Raw genomic sequence first — 19,649 nt, forward strand, 5'->3', positions numbered from 1 at the left:
TGCATCCCTTTAGACTCCGCTCTGTCCACCTGCATCCCTTTAGAACAGTGGTCTTCAAAGTTTTTTAGGTTGAGCCCCTCCAGCTCAATCTTTTTAGATGTCGGGCCCCCCACCACCTTACAGAAATTTCTGGAATCTGTTACACTACATAATTGACCGCCATCTGCATATCACAGACTATATCCGGCAATTTCTGTCACCCTGCCTGCTGCAGCACAAGCACTTCCCCCAGCCGTACTGCTGCCAATGCCTGTGAGACATGAGTATGGCTGTTGCGTCTATTGAGCTCCCGCACACTCCGCAATTAGCATGCTGGGAGGCAGTGCACCGATACTGCAGGCGGCTCCATAGTGCACAAAAAGTTGTGGTGAACACAGCTGCATTGAGCACATTGAGGATAGTAGCAATGCACGGCTGCAGGCTATACTACTCTGGCTACGCAGCAAGTGGAAAGTTCACACTTACTTTCATTTATTCTTCCTCAAGAGCCCTCACTCCCAAGTTCCAAGTGCGCTCTTGCAGCTTCCTTGCCTTAACTCGGTCATAAGCCAGCCCCCAGCTACAATTATCCAATGGGAGGCTTAGGCTCAGGCAGTGGCAGGTGCAGCAGACTCGGAGAATAGAATGCAAGCCATTCATTGATGACGACTTTTTGGATACATGACACGCTTGATGACGTCATCACTAACGTGGTGATACACAATCATGCCTGCCTGGACAGACCTACGCATGCCTATGAAAACATACCAGCCCGTTACCATGCAATGTATGTTGTTCTTTTTATTTTGAAGTTGGGCAATTAATATTGAGACCCCCACCTGCAGAGTCAGAAATTGTAGCCCCGGCCCTGTGAAATAAGTGCCGGTGGTGAGTACCGGAAACTACCGGCTCTAATTAAGCACTGCTTGAACCGTATCCACGCCCCATCTTGCCAAACACAGAACTGCTAATGTACTATTAAATGACCGTGAGTGTCCCCAGAGTATTTGAATCATCCTACATGACATAAAACTAAACAAAATACGATACTGCTTTACATGCCCCTTCTCAAACCCATACAAAATATAAACATGCAAACATTTCGCCTTACCAAATGTTTTGTTTAAAAAACATAATCATTGACACAGAAACAAAATTGCTTTAAAACTCAAACTAATGATAAATTTGTCAGTGTACAATGTGTCTAAATTTTGCCAACTCAGTAAATGTCCACACTATCTTCATGAAATTGTTGCATAATTGAAACTGAAGGGAAAGCCAGCTTAAAGTTTTTAACACAGTCAATTAAGTGCGCATTCTACAATTTATGAAGAATTGACATGCCCATACTAATGTAATTTAAAGAGAAATGTTGCCTCCTTCCTGTGAAGAACTAACCTTCCCGGACGATTCATTCCGAGAGCTGAAAAGCTTCATCTGCGTTGGGAGGCAGGGAGTCTCCTGTGCTGTGAAACCGAAAGCGGACTGCTTTCACGGTTTGCTTTCAACATGACTAAATTATGGGCAGGTCGTGCCCCATTGATTAGGAAAGTGGGGAACAATGAGATGCTAGGGTGGAGAGTGCGCCCCCCCCGAGATGGTGTCGCCCCACAGTTTGAAGAACTGTGCTTTAGAACCAGCTGTGTCCATCTGCATGCCTTTAGACTCGGCTCTGTCCATCTGCATTCCTTTAGAACCAGCTGTGTCCATCTGCATCCTTTTAAAACCTGCTCTGTCCAGCTGCACCCTGATAAAACCAGCTCTGTCCATCTGCATCCCTTTAGAGCCAGCTCTGTCCATTTGCATTCTGTTAAAGCCAGCTCTGTCCATCTGCATCCCTTTAGAACCAGCTCTGTCCATCTGCATCCTTTTAAAACCTGCTCTGTCCAGCTTCACCCTGTTAAATACCAGCTCTGTCCAGCTGCACTCTGTTAAAGCCAGCTCTGTCCATCTGCATCCCTTTAGAACCAGCTCTGTCCATCTGCATCCTTTTAAAACCTGCTCTGTCCAGCTTCACCCTGTTAAATACCAGCTCTGTCCAGCTGCACCCTGTTAAAACCAGCTCTGTCCATCTGCATCCCTTTAGAGAAAGCTCTGTCCATTTGCATTCTGTTAAAGCCAGCTCTGTCCATCTGCATCCCTTTAGAACCAGCTCTGTCCATCTGCATCCTTTTAAAACCTGCTCTGTCCAGCTTCACCCTGTTAAATACCAGCTCTGTCCAGCTGCACCCTGTTAAAACCAGCTCTGTCCATCTGCATCCCTTTAGAGCCAGCTCTGTCCATTTGCATCCTGTTAAAGCCAGCTCTGTCCATCTGCATCCTTTTAAAACCTGCTCTGTCCAGCTTCACCCTGTTAAATACCAGCTCTGTCCAGCTTCACCCTGTTAAATACCAGCTCTGTCCAGCTGCACCCTGTTAAAACCAGCTCTGTCCAGCTGCATCCTGCTGGGCCCTTCTGCGTTGCGCTGCACCTCGCTAGGGTGCAGATTGTGAGGTGTGCATGTGTAAAAGGCGGGGTTATACAACTTGCATTCAGTGAAGGCCGCTGTTGTTAACACGCACCGTGTGTGTAAACACGTGCACCTGGCTGTTAATACCGTCTACCAGGAGTGAGAGCTTAGGCTAACATGCATAAGGAGAGTCCCCTGACCTTTTCTGTAGCAAGACTTTTCGTTTGACTGTCCCCTGACGGAGGTCATTGTTCTGTCTTATTGGCCAACACTGTGCTAGATGTAAGCAGGACATCTTTCATTTTGGGCGCACTGTGGCCCTAGCCAGGCGTTTGCCGGCTGCAATGTGAAGTACAACCCTCTTCAGTGAAAAATGGTATGTTTGGCTCTCTTAGGAAAGTCCATCTGATGTGATCTGTTATAAGGAAGGCTCCGCCGGTACCAGGTCCTTTATCTCCTCAGGCTGGACAATAACTGCTCTTGGGGCCGAAAGAGGCTGACCTCTAGGACAGATGGCTGCCCCATCAGACATGCAGAGTCTGCACCAGGGAGAGGTTTCTGACCAGCCCCTGCCTTCCACGGCTATTGGTGTTCCATGTGGAGAAGTGTGGCTCACTGGTTAGAGGAGGCAGACCTGGAAGCAGAGGTCAGCCGGGGACCAGGGTTCAATTCCTGGCTCGGCGGGGTCTTGAGTCCTAAAATGACCATGGACTCGACAATTCTCGCTCCGGTGCCTACTTGGTTCATGGGTTCACACTCTGCGACTCTGGGCAATAGCTTGCTTAATCTCCACAACGGCCCCTCGCGGCGGGATGCCTAGCTTTCACCTTGCGGATACCCTGCCGGGGTTATCTCACAGGGGAATACCAGGACGGGTTTCCTAAGCAAGCGCTTAGAAACCGCTTGGTGATTTGCGCTATATAAATTCCTGTACATTTACATGTACATGTAGCCAACAGGAGGCGCTGTAATGAGAGGTGTTCGACTCTGAAAACCCCTCTGCAGCCATCTTGAGAATACTGAAGTATGTCATGTGACAATCGCCGCCTCAAGGTGTGTGGGCCAACTTGGCAAGTGAATAGCTGGATCCAGTGTGTTGAGGGAGTTCAGCTAAACTCATTAAGGCTCTGGCCATATCAGTGACATTCACACGTTGTGAGAGTGTGAAGAATCAAGGTGTGACATGCTAAGCCTCCTAATGAAAAAAGGCATTACTGTTAGAGGACGTCTATAGAGTACGAACATTAAACTTGGCCCAAAGTGTGTGCGCACTTGCATGTGTGTAATAAGACAGGGGGGTGCCTGTCTCCTTGCACTGTATATCTATTTTTCTCTGCAGTGTGTGCCAGGAGTGTGATCCCATAGTGTGTCAAGTATGTTATGCATTGCAAGACATACGTTTTCTTGTCAAGCTTCTTGTGCTGAAACCTGTTCATTGTTAAGTGTAGCTTGTTCCTCCAATTCTTACTGAGTGCCTTTAGTGGAACACGTTTTAGTGTCCCATTTTCTGTGTTTATTTTATTTCCATTGCTTAGCTGTGTTTTTTGCATTGTGTTTGTGCATGTTTGTATTTCTCATGGATGTGTCCTGTGGTTTTAGAGGCTGAAGGGAAATTGAATGTTGCTGCTCACTGAACATTTTGTTCTGCATGGGATGACCGTCTAAAGCATTGGACATCCTTGTTTTTACTATGAGAGAAGTGAGTGCCCTGTTTTGTGAAGTTTCACTGCTGCGAAGAGGAGTTTTGATCGCTCTTGTTTTATTGGTTAAGCAGTGCATTCGTGATGTTCCCAATCATCGTAGGTTTCACTCCTTGAAAGGTACACCGCTGGTGCCCCCAGTCATTAATGGATACTCCACCGTAGAGGTGAACTCTTGATGCTGTTGCTCACCCTAAATGTAGCTGTTGTGGGATGAACATCTGTTTCCCCTGTTGTTGATCGGTTGCATTGCAGAATGTTGTTTACAAAAATATATCTTGACATACTTATTGTGTTCTAAACATTGATTATAAAGTTTTGTTTCATTGTTTGCAGGTTTTCAATTATTAACGGGGCAATATTATTGTAAATGAAATTTATGACTTAATATTTAGGTCAGATCGTATTCTAGCTACAATATTCTGGTACCAGACCACTGAAGAAGTAGATCTCTAGTGGTTCTGATAATCCTAGATTTCACACTTGATGGAGGGAGCTGGTGATCCCCGTAACTGTAGGTTTCACTCAGGCGGTGAACTTCTAGGATCCCAGAAATGATAGGTTTTAGTGAAGAAGTGAACCTCTGGTGACCTCAGTAATCATCTTTTTTTGTAAGCAAGGTCGACCCTTGAAAGTCTCGTTTCTCCTGGGTTTCAGAGTTTAACTACTACATCTGTGACCTCTTGGTGGTCTCAATGGTCCATGGCTCTGCTGTTGAGAGGTAGATCATGTGGGTTCACTGCCAGAGGGGTGAGCTGGTGGTGCCCTTGCTTGATCTGTTGTGGAGACAGACTCCTGATGCATCCTCACCTTTCTCTCCCTTCACTCTAGAGCCTTGCTTAACACTCACACCAAGACCCTCATGAGTGCCACCCTCTTCTCGACAGGCCTATGGCTGTCCGGGATCTTGTTCTTCAGACAAGCCACAAAGATGCTGCTGTCCTATCATGGCTGGATGTTCGAGCCTCATGGCAAGATCAGCAGAAGCACCAAGATTTGGGCGGTAAGTGGTCGTGGAATGCCCTGAGTGAGCAAAGCTGATGGTGGGCTTTGGGGACCACGTCAGGTACGCTATCTTATTTAACCCATCCTCAGCTCCTCATTTCTAACAGATACAGAGAAGTATTGTATCTCTACACAGCTATCATGTTCACAAAGACAAACTAAGCGACATTGTTGTTCCAAAGTAGATTCAAGCTCAACTTTACTACAACTGCACTGAGCGCTGTGCACAGTTGATCCTCGTAATGTACAAAGTCTCAGAGTGCAAACAAAATTGGCTTTTGAACACCATGAGAGTTGGTGTAACTCTATCTGGGTAATTATCTTAGAGGGGAGAACAGACCATGATGCAGCAGAGCTGTAGAGTATGCCATTCCAGTTTCGAATTTTTGGAGTAAAGGGCGGCATAGCGCACTGAGGTTCTGCTGTTTGGGGCTGCACTTGCTGCACATGGCAGTCATCTGAGTGTTTTGAGGAATAGCAGCTGCTTCCTCTAGCTTGCAGTGTTAACCTTGGTGCATTCCTTGCTACCTTTAGTCTGAGAGGTAGTGAAGGCAGCAGCAGGGAAAGAAACAACCTCTAAGCGCCCTATTTACATGCAGTTGTTGTCACTCCTCGCTCCTTCCCCTAAATACTCACCAGCAAACAGCAGGATGCGAGCTACTAATAACGTTAAGATGGGACAAAATTGTGATTTCACCAGAGGCCAGTTGCAGCGTGGTGTCAAATATGGGTCAACCACCATTGACATTTGAGTAAATCACTGTGCAAAAGCGCCAACCGGTTTCCTGTGGTCAAGGCTTCCAAGTAGGCCAGTAACGCGTCCAGAGAAGTTGCATATTTGATTCATAGGTTGAGGTTGATTCAAAACAGCAATGTGGCCCTGGATGCCACACCGGCCTTTGGCTTCAAGGAGACAAATGCCACTGGATTGCTGATGATATTATGCCTGCTTTACACCTCCTGCACTTGCACGAAATTAGCCTCTACATGGAAACTATTACAAATAAATGGGGTAGTGACTATGGGAGAACATCTTCTACTCATCACATAATATGTTGTCTCATGCACACCGGCCTCCACCTCACAGCCACACGCTGGAAAGTGACTGCTGTTTGCAAGAAAGAATCCCTTCTGGGAGCATTAGCAGCTGCCATCCTCAGCATGAGGATCTCAGACAGTTATGCAGAGACAGGACATCCTGGTGGCACATGATATATTGACTCTGAATCTGTCTGGTGACTGCTGAATGTATGGCACGACTCGCTTCCAAACCCTTGAGCACTCACAGTAAACACACATTGAAAACTGTCTGCTAATGCCCGGTAGTTTATTTTTGTACGGATCGAGAAATAGTTTGCTGAATAGGAGATGTCTTAAAGGTAAAGAGTTATTATCTGTCTAGCATGGAGCAGTGGCGGTTCCTCGGCAATGACAGAGGAGTGTCGTTTTATTTTACATTTGCAGGCTCTTAGCAAGTGGTGTTGGGAGGGGCGGGGCTTAGGCATGGGAGGGAGGAGGAGGAGTGCTAGGTGCACTCCACTCCCTAAGTGCACATATGTGTTTTGGCCGTCTGTTTCAGGCCTACCAAAACAGACATGAACACTTAGGTTTTCTCCACCTGAGCTGCATTGAGCAACAGAGCTGGAGAAACCCCCCAGACCCACTGGTCTGAGCAGGCCATCTTTTTTGCCTGTTCAGAACAATCCCAGTGCTGCTCTGCAGCTCAGGGATTGGACAGGGAGTCTGTCCCAGGGGCTGTTGGGACCCAGGAAGTGGAGAGGCGGCAAACGCGACACTGGAGAGACGCCCGGCTGTCCGCAAAAGGTAAGTTAAAAAAATATATATATTGTAATTCCCCTCTCCCTGCACGAGGTCAGCCGCGCGACCCCACCCACCAACTACCCTTTGTTTATTTTTTTTTTTTTTTGAAAACGTATTTTATTGGTTTTACATGTTCATCATACAATATGCATAGTCACAGGCCATCCATCCAAATCGCTCACCTTAGTAGCCTTTCCCCCGTGCATTCTTTGAACCAATCAGTATTGTTGCCATAACATATTATAGTGAAAATTTATACATAGGCATCTCGGAACCCATAAACCATTTTCCCTAATTACCAAGTAAAATACCCCCAACCAACGTGATCTCCCTTCCCCCCTCCCTCTTCACCGGTGTGTGCAACTGTAAATATCATACTCTGTCACATTTCACAAAGCCGCTACAGTCAACAGCGTCTCGTAGGGTACCTGTGAGTGCCAGGAGTCCCCACCCAGCTCAGGTCCCTCCGTCTACTCTTCCTCATTCTGGTGGTCTAGTAACGCTTGTACCAATGCTTCCCATGCGTTTGCTGAATCTAACGCTCGTTCATTATTAAGCCTTCGTGCCTGCTGATACCTGAGTACACTCTCACTGCTTGCCCATTTCAAGAATTCAGCCTTCCACCTCTTACTATTAGGACCAATCTTCGCCTTACAGTGCCTCGTTATCTCCCTTTTTGCTAACAGCAGCCCCATGTCTATAAATTTGCTTGTCACCTTGTTTTTAGTTGTGTGAGGAAACCAGTGCAGTATGCACGTGGCTATGTCAAAGTTTAACTGTCGCTCCGTTGTGGCGTTCAATATGTCTCCCACTTCCACCCAATAGTCTCCTAATTTAGGGCATGCCCATAACATGTGTTCAAGCTCCGCGCCCGCACTCGTGCACCGGGGGCATGCAGCCTCCTCTATATTAAAATATTTCCTAATTTTCCCCGGCGTTAAGTATGCTCTATGTAGTATGTAAAAATGCACCAGCTGAAATCTTGCATTCCTCGTGTCTTTCCAATTCTCCGCATTATCTGTGTCCGGGCTGTCTCCGGTATAGGTTTCCCTATACCTGTTTCCCATTTCGCTCTCACAGTATCCAAGGGTGTTAGCCCTTCATTTAGCATTCTAGAATAGAGGCAGGTGACCGCCTTAAAAGTCCCAGCTGCCATCATTGTGTACTGACACGCCATTGTTGTCCTGGGTTCCATGAGCCCTTCTCTCCACTGTGCCTGGAGCGCACGAACCAGCGCGGCATGTAATAAGAACCCTCCTCTAGGTAAATCAAATCTCTCTTGCAGCACTTGATAGGGTAGCAGCTCCCCGTCTTCAAATAGATCTCCAAGTACCTGGATTCCCGCCTGTTCCCAGTCCTGCAGGGACGTCCAATCGCCTCCGTGGGGTAGGGCGATAGCCATTCCCAGCGGAATTTCCGGCGCATAGGGATGCAGCACTCCCGCCCTGCGCTGTGATCGATTCCAGCACAGTCTCAATGTCTTTTCCTCCATAGAAAGACCTCTAAGGTCCAGCCTTTGTTGCATTACTATAAATGAGAGAACATGGTGTGGAATTCCCCTATTTCTGAGATGCTCATGTGCTACTGCTTGCGTCAATCTCTGTAGCTGAACTGGCAAATAGTACAATTCAAAATCGGGGACTGCTAGCCCACTCTCTGCCTTTGGTCGAATCAACGTTGCTTGAGCCACTCTCCGTCTGCCAGACCCCCACAGGAACTCCACTATCAATGACTTCAGTAATTTGAATACCGAACCCGGTATCCAGACGGGTAATGTCCTAAAAAAGTACAACAGCCTAGGCAGTGCTATCATTTTCAATAGAGCAATCCAGCCTGTCACTGACAGCGGCAGAGTAGCCCAAAAGGCCCTGTTACCCTTCAACGCCCTCACGCATCTCCCCACATTCCCTTCCAGCATATCGGTAGCGCCATGATAAACATGGACACCCAGGTAAGCCAAACAAGTCGGCTCCCAACACACTTCTTTAGTTGTAATCGGTGGCAGTCCTCTGGGCCTCGTCGGAAACAGGCATGTTTTCGACCAATTCACCCACAGGCCAGAAATATCACCGAATTCCGAGAGCAAGTTCGCAGTTCCGTCAAGTGCCCTCCCTGCGTCCTCCAAGAACATCAATAAGTCATCAGCATATAGCGAGATATACTGACGGTCCCCCCTGCACCACAGACCTTCATATTTCTCTCCCAGTCTGGCCTTTGCCGCCAGTGGTTCTATAGCTAGGGCAAACAGTAAGGGGGAAAGCGAACATCCCTGTCTCGTCCCACGTGCTACCGGGTATTGAGATGAAATCAGAGTCCCAACCCGCACCCTCGCTACTGCAGAGGCATAGAGCACCTTTGTCCAGGCCACGAAATCCGTTCCCACTCCAAATTGTCCTAGCGTTTTATACTGGTAAGGCCACTCTAAGCTGTCAAAGGCTTTATCAATGTCCACTGACCGCACCATAGGCTGCTGCACTCCTGGTTGCTCCTCTTCCAATATCCCTATCACCCGCCGTATATTAGAGGATGTATTCCTAGTCGGAATAAACCCAGCCTGATCCACATGGACCAGGGCGGTCATGTGCTACAGTAGGCGAGACGCCAATATCCTACTCAGAATCTTGTAATCGGTAGTCAGCATCGAGAGTGGACGATAGGAAGCCACGTCCGTCCCCACCCGGCCAGTTTTCAGGGACGGGATCACTAGCGCTTCCCGCATGGAGTTAGGGAGTTAACCCAGTTCTTTTGCCTCCTTGTAGACTTCTGAGAGCTTCGGCGCTAGTAAATCCACGTATGTCCAGTAGAATTCTACCAGTAATCCGTCCACCCCCGGCGTTTTATTGCGGGCCATGTGCTTGATAGCCCACCTGATTTCTTCCATAGTTAGATCCCCGCCCAAGCATTTCGCTTGTTCCTCCTCTAATTCTGGGAATATTATTTCGTCTAAGAAGGAGTCAATCTCGGCTTCCCCGCCACCAGCGAGCTTTCATATAGTGCTTCATAGTACCGCAAAAATCGATGTAATATCGTACTCTGAGTGAACACCACCTCCCCAACTTCGTCTGCTAGTGCCAGTAACTACCCTTTGTTTATAACAGCCACTGCTGGCATTGAGTAATATAGAGGACCCAAACAAGCTTTGAAAATTGATTTAATATGTCTCAAAGACTTTTTGAGCTTTATTATTTCATATTTCATTACTTAGAAATGCTATTTAAAGAACAGACCTATGAACTGTGATGTTAAAGAACCTGCAGAACTAGTTAGTTCCCTAATTATGTCCAAGAATCCTGTGACTCATGTTTTGATCCAAGGAGGTCGGATCAGCCTCTAATTTACTCCGGTTTATTAAAAAAAAATATTGATGACTTGGGTAAAAACTCCACTTAAGGCCAAGCAACGAGTCAGCGGTCGAGGTACCTCAGAAAGGGGTGCGATTTGAAGTGGTTTGATGTTCTTGCACCCAGAATTAGCAGGTGCAAGAGCTCCCGGCCCAGTTTTAATGGGTGTGAGTCAGTGGAGCTTTTGAGGCCAATTTGTGTTCTTAAGTCAGTAGGTGTCTCTTTAAACTGGAGTCTTGTCTGCAACTAGTCAGTGAGGAGGTACATATCCCTCAAGTCTGCCCCCTCTTGGCATGAGGTTGAAGGCGCCTTGTTCTACCCAGGCATTACTTTTGAGAGGAAAGTGTGCATTTGTTTGGAGCCTGACTTGGCTTGGGAGCATAGCACAGCCACCTAGTCTCTATGCATGAGTTTTGTAATGCACATGCATGCTTCTGTGATTATGTGTTGGAAATGCTTTGGAACGGATTGCACTGCAATATTTTGTGGCACAATTTACCTGCTGTAAGATGCTCTCTCAAGTTGTCCCATTTCAAATATGAGTAAAATGTTTATTTCAGTTTTTTCTTTGTGTTCTGGTACTTGTAGCTCCGTGTTTAAAAAGAAATACCCAAACTACCAAAACTAAAATGCAGAGAGAAAGTAAGACTGTAAAATCGGCTTGTGCCTGACAGTCTCAAAGCACTGGTATGCTGTTTAGCTCTAGGAGCTGGTTTTGGAGCTGCATATTGACACCTTGTTATAATTGACACCAGCAGTCAAAACTGTTTTTATGTCAATGGAAATTCGGATGCTGTCAGTTGCAGCTCCTACCGCTGATGAATCAGTTACACTACGAGTCCCAGAGAGTAAAAGGAGGCTTCTTTAAAGGCCAGAAATGGATGAAGGTATCACCCATGACTTGAGTATTGATATTAAACAAATTGTGGATGGTGGTAAATTTGATGTTCAGGTACTTGGATTAATGATGTGGGAGTGCATAGTTTTTTTTCGGTCTCGCCTAGCGTTGCAGAGCGCATGCGTTGCTCGCTCTGGCGAGATATATTGTAGATGAGATTTCAGAAGGGGACTTGAAGCCCCACCCATAATTTTCATTGGGTCACGTCAGCGCTTATGCTAAATGCTGGCTTCCTATTGAAAATGATGCTTCTTGGTCACTGCCCTTTCTCCTTTTTGTCTGGCCCATCTGCACTGGATCGTCTGCCTTTCGGCTGTCGTGAGGCATTTTCTTATCTATAGGGGGTGTAGTTGGGATCATGTTTCTGAAGTCTGGTTTTATTGTGGCTTGCACGGGCAGCCTCTCCTCGCTTCAGCTCCCCACATCCCGCACCCCTTGGAGCACACGTCCGCTCAGGGAGCCTCTCCTCGTCCACCATCCCCCGCCTCGGAGAACACGTAACTTGTTGCTGGAAGCCTCCGTTGATTTGCACTTTCTCTGCCAGCGAAAGCTTGATTCCAACAACAACAAGCGCTGTCTGCCACATGAGTGTCCCCTGATGTAATGCAGCAGGCACCGTCCTCAGAGCAGCGAGGGAACCACTGCAGCCTGCAGAGGCTGGCGCCAGGGAAGCCGCCGCGGGGAGCACTGCTGGAGGGGACAAGGGGGGTAAGACAGGGCCTGGCTCCCAGCTAAGGCTGCAGAGCTGTCCTGCGCCGAACCTCCTCCAGCAGGCGGGGGTACCGAGCCTGAAAAGGAGCACAGAGTTCGCAGGAGGGGTCTCCTGTGCTCCTCAGCAGGCGTGGTGGAGGCTCAGCTTCACTTCCTTGGACCCTTTTGTGTGCAGCGCTCGCTTCCTGGCCGGAGAGGCGTCTGTGCGCGGAGGTGAAGTAAGGCGCTCTCTGGGAAGGTGGGTGAGAGTGCGCCTGAGTAACGACTGCGCGATTGGTGTGTTATCGGACAGGCGCGTAGAGCGTACCCGGGCAGAGCCCTCACCACTTGTTGGGTTGTGCCTGTTGGCCACGACCGAGCCTCAGGTGGCACTGACTCACAGCAGCCCCAGCGTCGCCCCTCATCGAGCCGGCTGCAAGACAGCTTGCCTGCCCTGTGCAAACACACAACTTCTGATCCTCTGCTTCAGCAAAACTCTCTTGGTTATGAAATGTCACCTACAGACATCTATTCCCGCGATTGTCTCGTTGGACGTTTTTAAACTGCCTTCAATTTAGGGCGTTTCTCCCAGTGAAACTTTCAGATGGCTGGCTGCAGGTATGACATGGAAGGAAGGCTGGGGCGTTGGAGAGGTTTGAGGTAGTGATTGTTTTTCACGCGCATCCCACGTCGTTTTGATTAATGGGTTTTTGTTATTCATTGTGGTCACACAGTAACCATGCACGCACATAATTACGCAAAATGCCAACCTCTACCTTCAAAATGGCTTGCTGTACGTACCTCAAAGGACCTGAAACGTTTTTGAGAATGAACAACGATTCTGTGCCTTGTGAAACAAGCACATTTTCCATGTCACCGTATTCTTGAAATTATGTTTCCAGAATCACACTTACAGTTTCCAGGTTTGTGGTTTTCCAGTGATGGTTTAGTGTTTTATGACCTTCGGTTTATTTTGTGCTTCTTGTTCCTAGGCTTGATTAAAAAGGGATTTACTCGGTATATAGCTCAATGCTTGTAAATTACTCTGCAAGACAATGCCGTCTAATTGCTGAACAATGCAATGTCATTTGTGCCATGGTAATACTGTTTCAGTTCTCAGGTCCAACGTTTGCTGTTAAGTGATTCTAGGTTTTGGGTGGATTCGCTTTGAACTTTTCCATGTTTGAAAGCTTATACTTTCTGGTTTGAAAGCTTATACTTTCAGGTTAGGACTTTGCAAGAGGAGGCTACCCTACTATTAGGAAGTGGAGAGGAAACATGACCTCAGGTAGTGAGGGAGAAGGTTGTACGGTTCATAAGGACAGAGTGCATATTGTGCTTTGCATAAAAACTGCTGGGGGGTGTTTTGGAGCAACCTGAACTGGTTAAGTAAGCAACGCTTGTCACATCCTGGTTAATGTATGAGTATGATTTAGTGCTGTACATCCACATGATCAAATATAATTTGCAGTTCATCATACCGAAAGCGGACCTTTTACAGGAAATGAGGACGCACTCTATCCCTTTAGAGTTTGCCATAATCCTATCTAGAGATAATTTGTGTCTGGGGTTGGTCCAGAGAGCTACGGGCAAAAATATTTACGTTGGTATAAATGGCCCTATTATGAGGACAGCAGATCTAATATGTCTGGGGGAAACCAAAATCTCAGATGCTCTATGCCACCTAGAATTGAGCGTCTCTGCTTATGGAGTGGTATAGGTCAACGAATATGAATGTTTCTAACCCAACATGGTTCGTTTGAGTATTAGGACTTATCTGTGGATACTAGCAGTACATTTATACACACATTTAACCCTCGCAGGTGTGCATTGATGGTCTCTGTATCTTTTAAATTACCAACAATAAATATTTTGTAAAATTCTCTAGCTTCATGGCAAGGGCGTAAATCTCTTCAGTAGTTTTGGACTGCAAGAAAATGGACACTGTTAGCGGGGTAATAATGGCCAGTCAAAATGCATAGAACATCCACAATCCTGTAAGTTCATATAAATTGCCAAGCATTTTGCCTGTCCTTTATCACCCCAAAATATTGTACATTTCCTGTGTTTATTGGGTTAAAAGGGGGCAGGTGGGGATAAGAAACACCCTAAAATCTTATGGTCTGTTCTACATAGTGAAAATCAGCTTACATAATTATTGACTGGAGAGGCATGTCCCTGGAAATCTAGAACTTCTGTAAAGACCCAAGAGTAGTCCTAGGATGCTTGTGACGCCACCAAAATGCGAAAACTTTCAGTAGTAGTTTTCTGACTTTTTTTTTAAACAGGCCTCAGAGAAGCGGCTGAATGGGTAGAAGTTTGACTTTTGTAGTAAATGGTGTTCATGGTCAGCAAATACCAGCTAGCTGTGCACATCGTGAATTACACAGTACATTTTGCACAGCATTGGCCAACATGTCTTTGTTTCATCCATCCTCGGAGCAGCTCAGTAGTTTATAGTGGAGAGAGGTAGGGCAGAGAGACAAGCAGAGGTAAATGCACAGCCCACCATGATATTCAGGGCAAGATATACCAATTAAAACTCATCTGAGCCAAAACTGTCCTCTCAAACTCTGAAAGTGAAGGACTTTTAACTCTGGAGAATCAGAATATAGGGAGTCTAATTTTAGAACTTGTGTACAAATTATTATGTCTATTTCAGCGGTATTCCGAGAAATAGCTTGTGGAATTAGGTACAGAATCACTGATTCCACCAGTAATTCCCAGTTTTTTAAGGCTACACCTAGTAAGACCTGACAATTCTGCCTCCAGGTGTAACTGATGCCCCGGCTATAGGTATATTGGTATATTTGCTGATGTGTTGTAAAAGAATACGGAGTTTCGAGAGAGAGTGTACTATAGTACAAATGCAATGCAATAGGTTTTGCAATTACAACAAAGTGAGCTATTGCCATTTTCAATCACACCATTTGATTAATGGTTCACAAAGGTAAAAAAAAAAAATTCAATGCCAGTAGCTCAAAACAATGTCATTGCGAGACCTATTGCATTGTAAATGCTTGTTCTTAGTTGCCACTGAGACTGCCCACATCTTAGTTCAGTTGTGTTTCTTTCACACTCGTGTTTTAAGTAGCAATTTTTTAAACCAAGCTTTGCCACTATAGTTCACGTGGCCCCAGATATGCCAGGTTTAAACCCTGTGCTTTCGCACCCATTTTTTCAGGAAATTCAACCAGTTAACTGCTTCAAGGGACCCCTGGACAGCCCTTCAGTACTGGTCATTTAGCACATTCAGGGAGGAGGATACAGCTCTGCGGACCCCCAGTACCATACTGGCTGTACATTTCTGTGTTCAACTCAAATTGTGGTTTTAATTGGATTGAGTAATTAAAAAATGTCTCTAATCAGTCGAACCACCATTTCCAAGCTATTCATGAGACCTGTGATATTTATTTACTGTGGTAAAACAGACCTCATAAGCAGGTAAAAACAAATTTGATGGCAAAGCCCATCACTGGTACCTGAGGAGGCTGCAGTCAAGCTGTGACTCCACAGGATGTCATTCTATGCTGAACAAATACAATGGAATACTGTTATAACTGGGGGTCTCTAGTTGGTAGAGGTAGGCACCTTTGTCCAAATAGGGACCCTTGCTTCTAGTCAGGGTAAGGGGGCTACACTCCTAAATAACCCCTGCTCACCCTCTAGGTAGCTTGGCACGAGCAGGCAGGCTTATCTTAGAGGTAGTGTGTAAAACATTTGTGAACACATACAGTAATACAGTGAAAACACTACAAATGGACACCACACCAGTTTAGACTTAACACAAGACCAAACAAAAAAGATCCACAATACTGTAATCAAAAATAGACTTTAAAATGGTAGAAAATAGCTCAGTTCAATGTAGATGGTCAATGCGACACTTTACTCTTAAAGAACTTTAGATGCGTCACGTAAAACAAACAAAAGGGTCACAGGGAAGTTGATGCGCTGTTCCTTACACTCAGGGGAGTGGATGTGTCTGTTCCTTACTGCTGCGCAGGGGAGTTGAGGCTCACTTTCTTACTGTGTGGGGAGTTGATGCATCGTTTCTTACTGCGGCCTGGTGACAATGCGACAAGATGGCGCCTCGATGCGAGGCGACGATCCGGTGCGATGCGACAAAAAGGCGATTTGATGCGATGCTAGCACGGCTGTTGCTGTTAACTCAGTAACTTCTGAGCCGCAACAGGCTTGGGACACGCTTCTCCGGTGATGCGACCTCTGCGGCGGCGACACCCTTCTCCGGGGATGCGACTCGCTTCGTCGATAATCCGACGGCGAACAGCTACAGTAACTGGTGCGGCGGCAACACGCTTCTCCTCGTTGCGTCGCACTTCCAGCTCCCAGCGACACACAGCCTTCTCAGAGGGCCCAAACAACAGTAGGCACCTCTCTGCAGGTAGAATTCCCAGCAAGGGAATTCAGGGGAGCTGGTGGTGTGAAGTCTTGTATCCCTGAGACTTCAGGCAGGAGGCAAGTACACTTCAAGCCCTTGGGGATTCTTCTTCAAGATTGCAAAAGTACACACAAAGTTCCTTTTCTCCTTTCCTTGGCAATCAAGTAACCACTGCAGGCCAACCCCAACAGCACAGCACAGGGGCAGTCTCCTCCTTCAGTTTCCTTGGTTTTTCTCCTTGGCAAAGGTTCATCTTGATTCCCAGAAGTGATCTAAAGTTCAGGGCTTTCAGCTCTCATATTGATACCCCAAACGTCTTTGTTCTCTATGTGTGAGGGGTCCTGGACCCAGTCTAAACCAGTTCTGGGTGCACTCTGCCAGTGCACAACTTCTTCCTTTGTCAGTGTGGGCGAGGGACATCAGACGCACCACAGGAGGCGGAGCCAGCATTGTGGAAGGCAGGCACAGCCCTATTCAGGCCCAGGTGCTACTCCTCCCACCACTCCAAATGCAGATAGGTCTATTCAGCCTAGTGCTGACTCACCCAGACTCCTGGAGCCACCCCAGCCCCTGTCACTCACAAACCAGACATGGAATACACAAACCTAGCAGAGGCATGTTGGATGGTTAGGCAAGAAAATGCCTACTTTATAAAAGTGGTATTTTCAAACATAGAGTGTAAAAATCACCCTCACTAAAATATGTATTTTAACATTCTGAGTTCAGGCATACTAAACTCGAATCTCTACCTAGTTCCCCGAGTCAGTTAGGATTATAAGATGTTATAATCAAACTGCCCATTCTGGCCTATGGGAACAGGTAGCCTTGCAATAGTGAAAAACGAAATTGCCTGTAATTCACTATCAGGACATGCCACACACATCAGGGCATGTCCTACTTTTTACATACAATGCACCCTGCCCATAGGGCTACCTTGGGCCTACCTTAGGGGTGACTAATATGTAGAAAAGGGAAGTTTAGGGACTGGCAAGTGAGTGCACTTGCCAAGTCGACATGGCAGTCCCAGACTGCACGCAGGCTCTGCAATGGCTTGCCAGAGTCACATTTTACCAGCTGCTTCTGAGGGTGACACAACCAGTGTTGCAAGCCCACCAGCAGCATTCGATTTGGTGGTGGAGATTTTCAAATATGAGGAACAAAAGTCTAGCACCAGTATGGAGTTATTATTACAAGTAGTCCGTTAATCCTTATTGGCGTAGTTATAGAGTCCCTGGCCTCATCAGGAATACCCATCCTCCGGCAATATGTGGGGCAGGAATGTTTCACCCACACCTTCTGCTTGTTGAAAGCAATTAAATGCCTTGGTCAAATGTGAGGAAAGGAGGGGATTTCCCATCATCCTTCTGCACTGGAAGTGATATCACTAGTTTCCTGCCAAAACTATCTTTACTTAATGGAGGTTGCAACACGAACGTGCCTATGCGCCAAAGGTGATCTCGTCTGCGCCCATCCGCATCCTAACTTCACCCAGTGGCAAGATCTCTGGTTCTCCTCTTACTCACCTTCCTTCATCGCTGCTCTACATGACCCATCTGCGCCTTGAATCTAGGTTGCATCTCCAAGCACTGCTACTGCACCTTGTCGGCCAACACCAAAGGTTTGTTGTCCTGGGCCACGTTCCATTTCACATGCACATTTCACATCCCCCCACGCGCATCACACACTCAACACTCACAACCACACACACCCTCTCATACTACACCACACTTCTCGTTGTCCTGCATACTCCTCAACACTCACTCCCTAACCAACCACGCCACTGAGAGTGGGGATCTGCTACACAACTGCTCTCTGGTCCTGCTCTTTCTGGCCGAATCTTGTCTGACTCCCTTTATAATGACTGCACCCCCCAGTACACAATATCAGAAGACATGACAGGACAAACAAACACGGGGGCAGAATCACTATCATCTTCAAAGAATCCATCCAATTCTCCACCACCTCAGAAAAGCATCAAAAGCAACATGGTACCCTTGATGTTCTAACTCCTGAACATTGCCAACCACATCCTGAAAGGCACCCTCGTCTACCGCCCTCAAAGACCACCCCACAACTTCAGCAGTACCATTATGAACTTCTCTTCACCTCCCTAATCCTCAGCTCCAGATCCTTCATCCTCCTCTGCGACCGCAACTACCACCTGGAAGACCTCACTGATCCCAACCTAATCAAGGACCTGTCCAACCTAGGACTACCCCAGCAAGTGGAAGGCCCCACACACACTGCTCGACACCTACTGGACCCCATCTTCACCGCCTTCAGCAAATTACAATAGACAAGCCCACACTGATCACCTGGTCTGATCACAACTTTATCAAAATCCCGCAGACTTATCCCAAACCACTGCAGAAACACTGTTCCCAAATCTTCACAACTGGACTGGAACAAGAGCCCAGAAGCATCCTGGTCCTCAACACCCCTATACCACTGGCCTCAAGAGAACAGCAATGGCCCAACTCCATCTTTATTTATTTTAGGGGTTTTATATAGTGCCCGCTGGACCCGAGGGTATCTGGGCGCTTCCCAACAAGTAACTTATATGCAAACAAGCAGTGCAGAGATCATAGTAGAACATAGAGATTCGCGACGGGTAGAGTTCGAACAAAGGAGTGATTGAGCGGAAGGAAACATGAAGAGTGCAGGTCACACAGAACGAGTAGTAGACACATTTTCTTGTTTGGGGCAGAGGAAGGGGATAGGATATCCAGAAGGGGTCTGGGGTTAGAGGATGTCAGTGTCACAGGACAGAGTTAAAGTCAGATGGAGTGCCGGCTAAAGTAATTCCGTCGATCCTAGTAATTCGCTAGTGAGCGGTCAAGGAAGAGGACTTTGAGCAGGCTTTTGAATTTTGCAAAAGAGGGGATCGTTCTGATGTGGGGGGGATGGAGTTCCAGATTTTGGGCGCGTTGCCAGCAAACGATCTGGCCGCGGTTTTTTTTTTTGCGTGTTTTCAGCGGGATGAGTAGCAGAGTATTGGAGCTCCTGAGGTTCCTGTACTGGCCTGCCTTTTTGAGTTTGGCGGCCTGGTATGCCTGTGTGAAGGGCTTTGTGCGTGCGGCAGGCTGTTGTGAAGCTAGCCTGCATTTCAATTGGGAGCCATTTTAGTTCTCTGAGTGCGGGCGAGATGTGGTCGAATTTCTTAGTTCTAGTGACCATTCTGGCTGCTGCATTGAAGGTTGTTTTGAGGGGGGCGAGGTGGGATTTTGCTGTACCAGTCCGCTGCAATCCTGTGGTCGAGTCTGGACAGCACCAGTGCTTGGGTGGCTTGTTGAAGGTCCTTGGGCGGGAGGAAGGGTTTTATTTTGTGCAGTAGCTTCAAATTAAGGAGGACGCCTTTAGCATATT

General features: G+C 47.0%; 1 protein-coding gene across 5 annotated transcripts in view; it reads left to right on the forward strand.

The window, feature by feature from the left end:
* The window catches only part of CPT1B (carnitine palmitoyltransferase 1B), a 300,240-nt gene that overhangs the window by 50,965 nt on the left and 229,626 nt on the right, over positions 1-19,649 (forward strand). For all 5 annotated transcript variants that reach the window (XR_013607878.1, XM_078677942.1, XM_078677941.1 and 2 more), the window contains one exon: positions 4,961-5,132. Coding sequence is in view for 4 of the 5 variants with exons in the window: in XM_078677942.1 (XP_078534068.1) it covers positions 4,961-5,132 (172 nt within the window). In the remaining variant the exon portion in view is untranslated. The remainder of the gene's footprint in view (positions 1-4,960; positions 5,133-19,649) is intronic.

This window comes from Lissotriton helveticus, chromosome 1_1 (assembly GCF_964261635.1).
Source record: "Lissotriton helveticus chromosome 1_1, aLisHel1.1, whole genome shotgun sequence".
Lineage (NCBI taxonomy): Eukaryota > Metazoa > Chordata > Amphibia > Caudata > Salamandridae > Lissotriton > Lissotriton helveticus.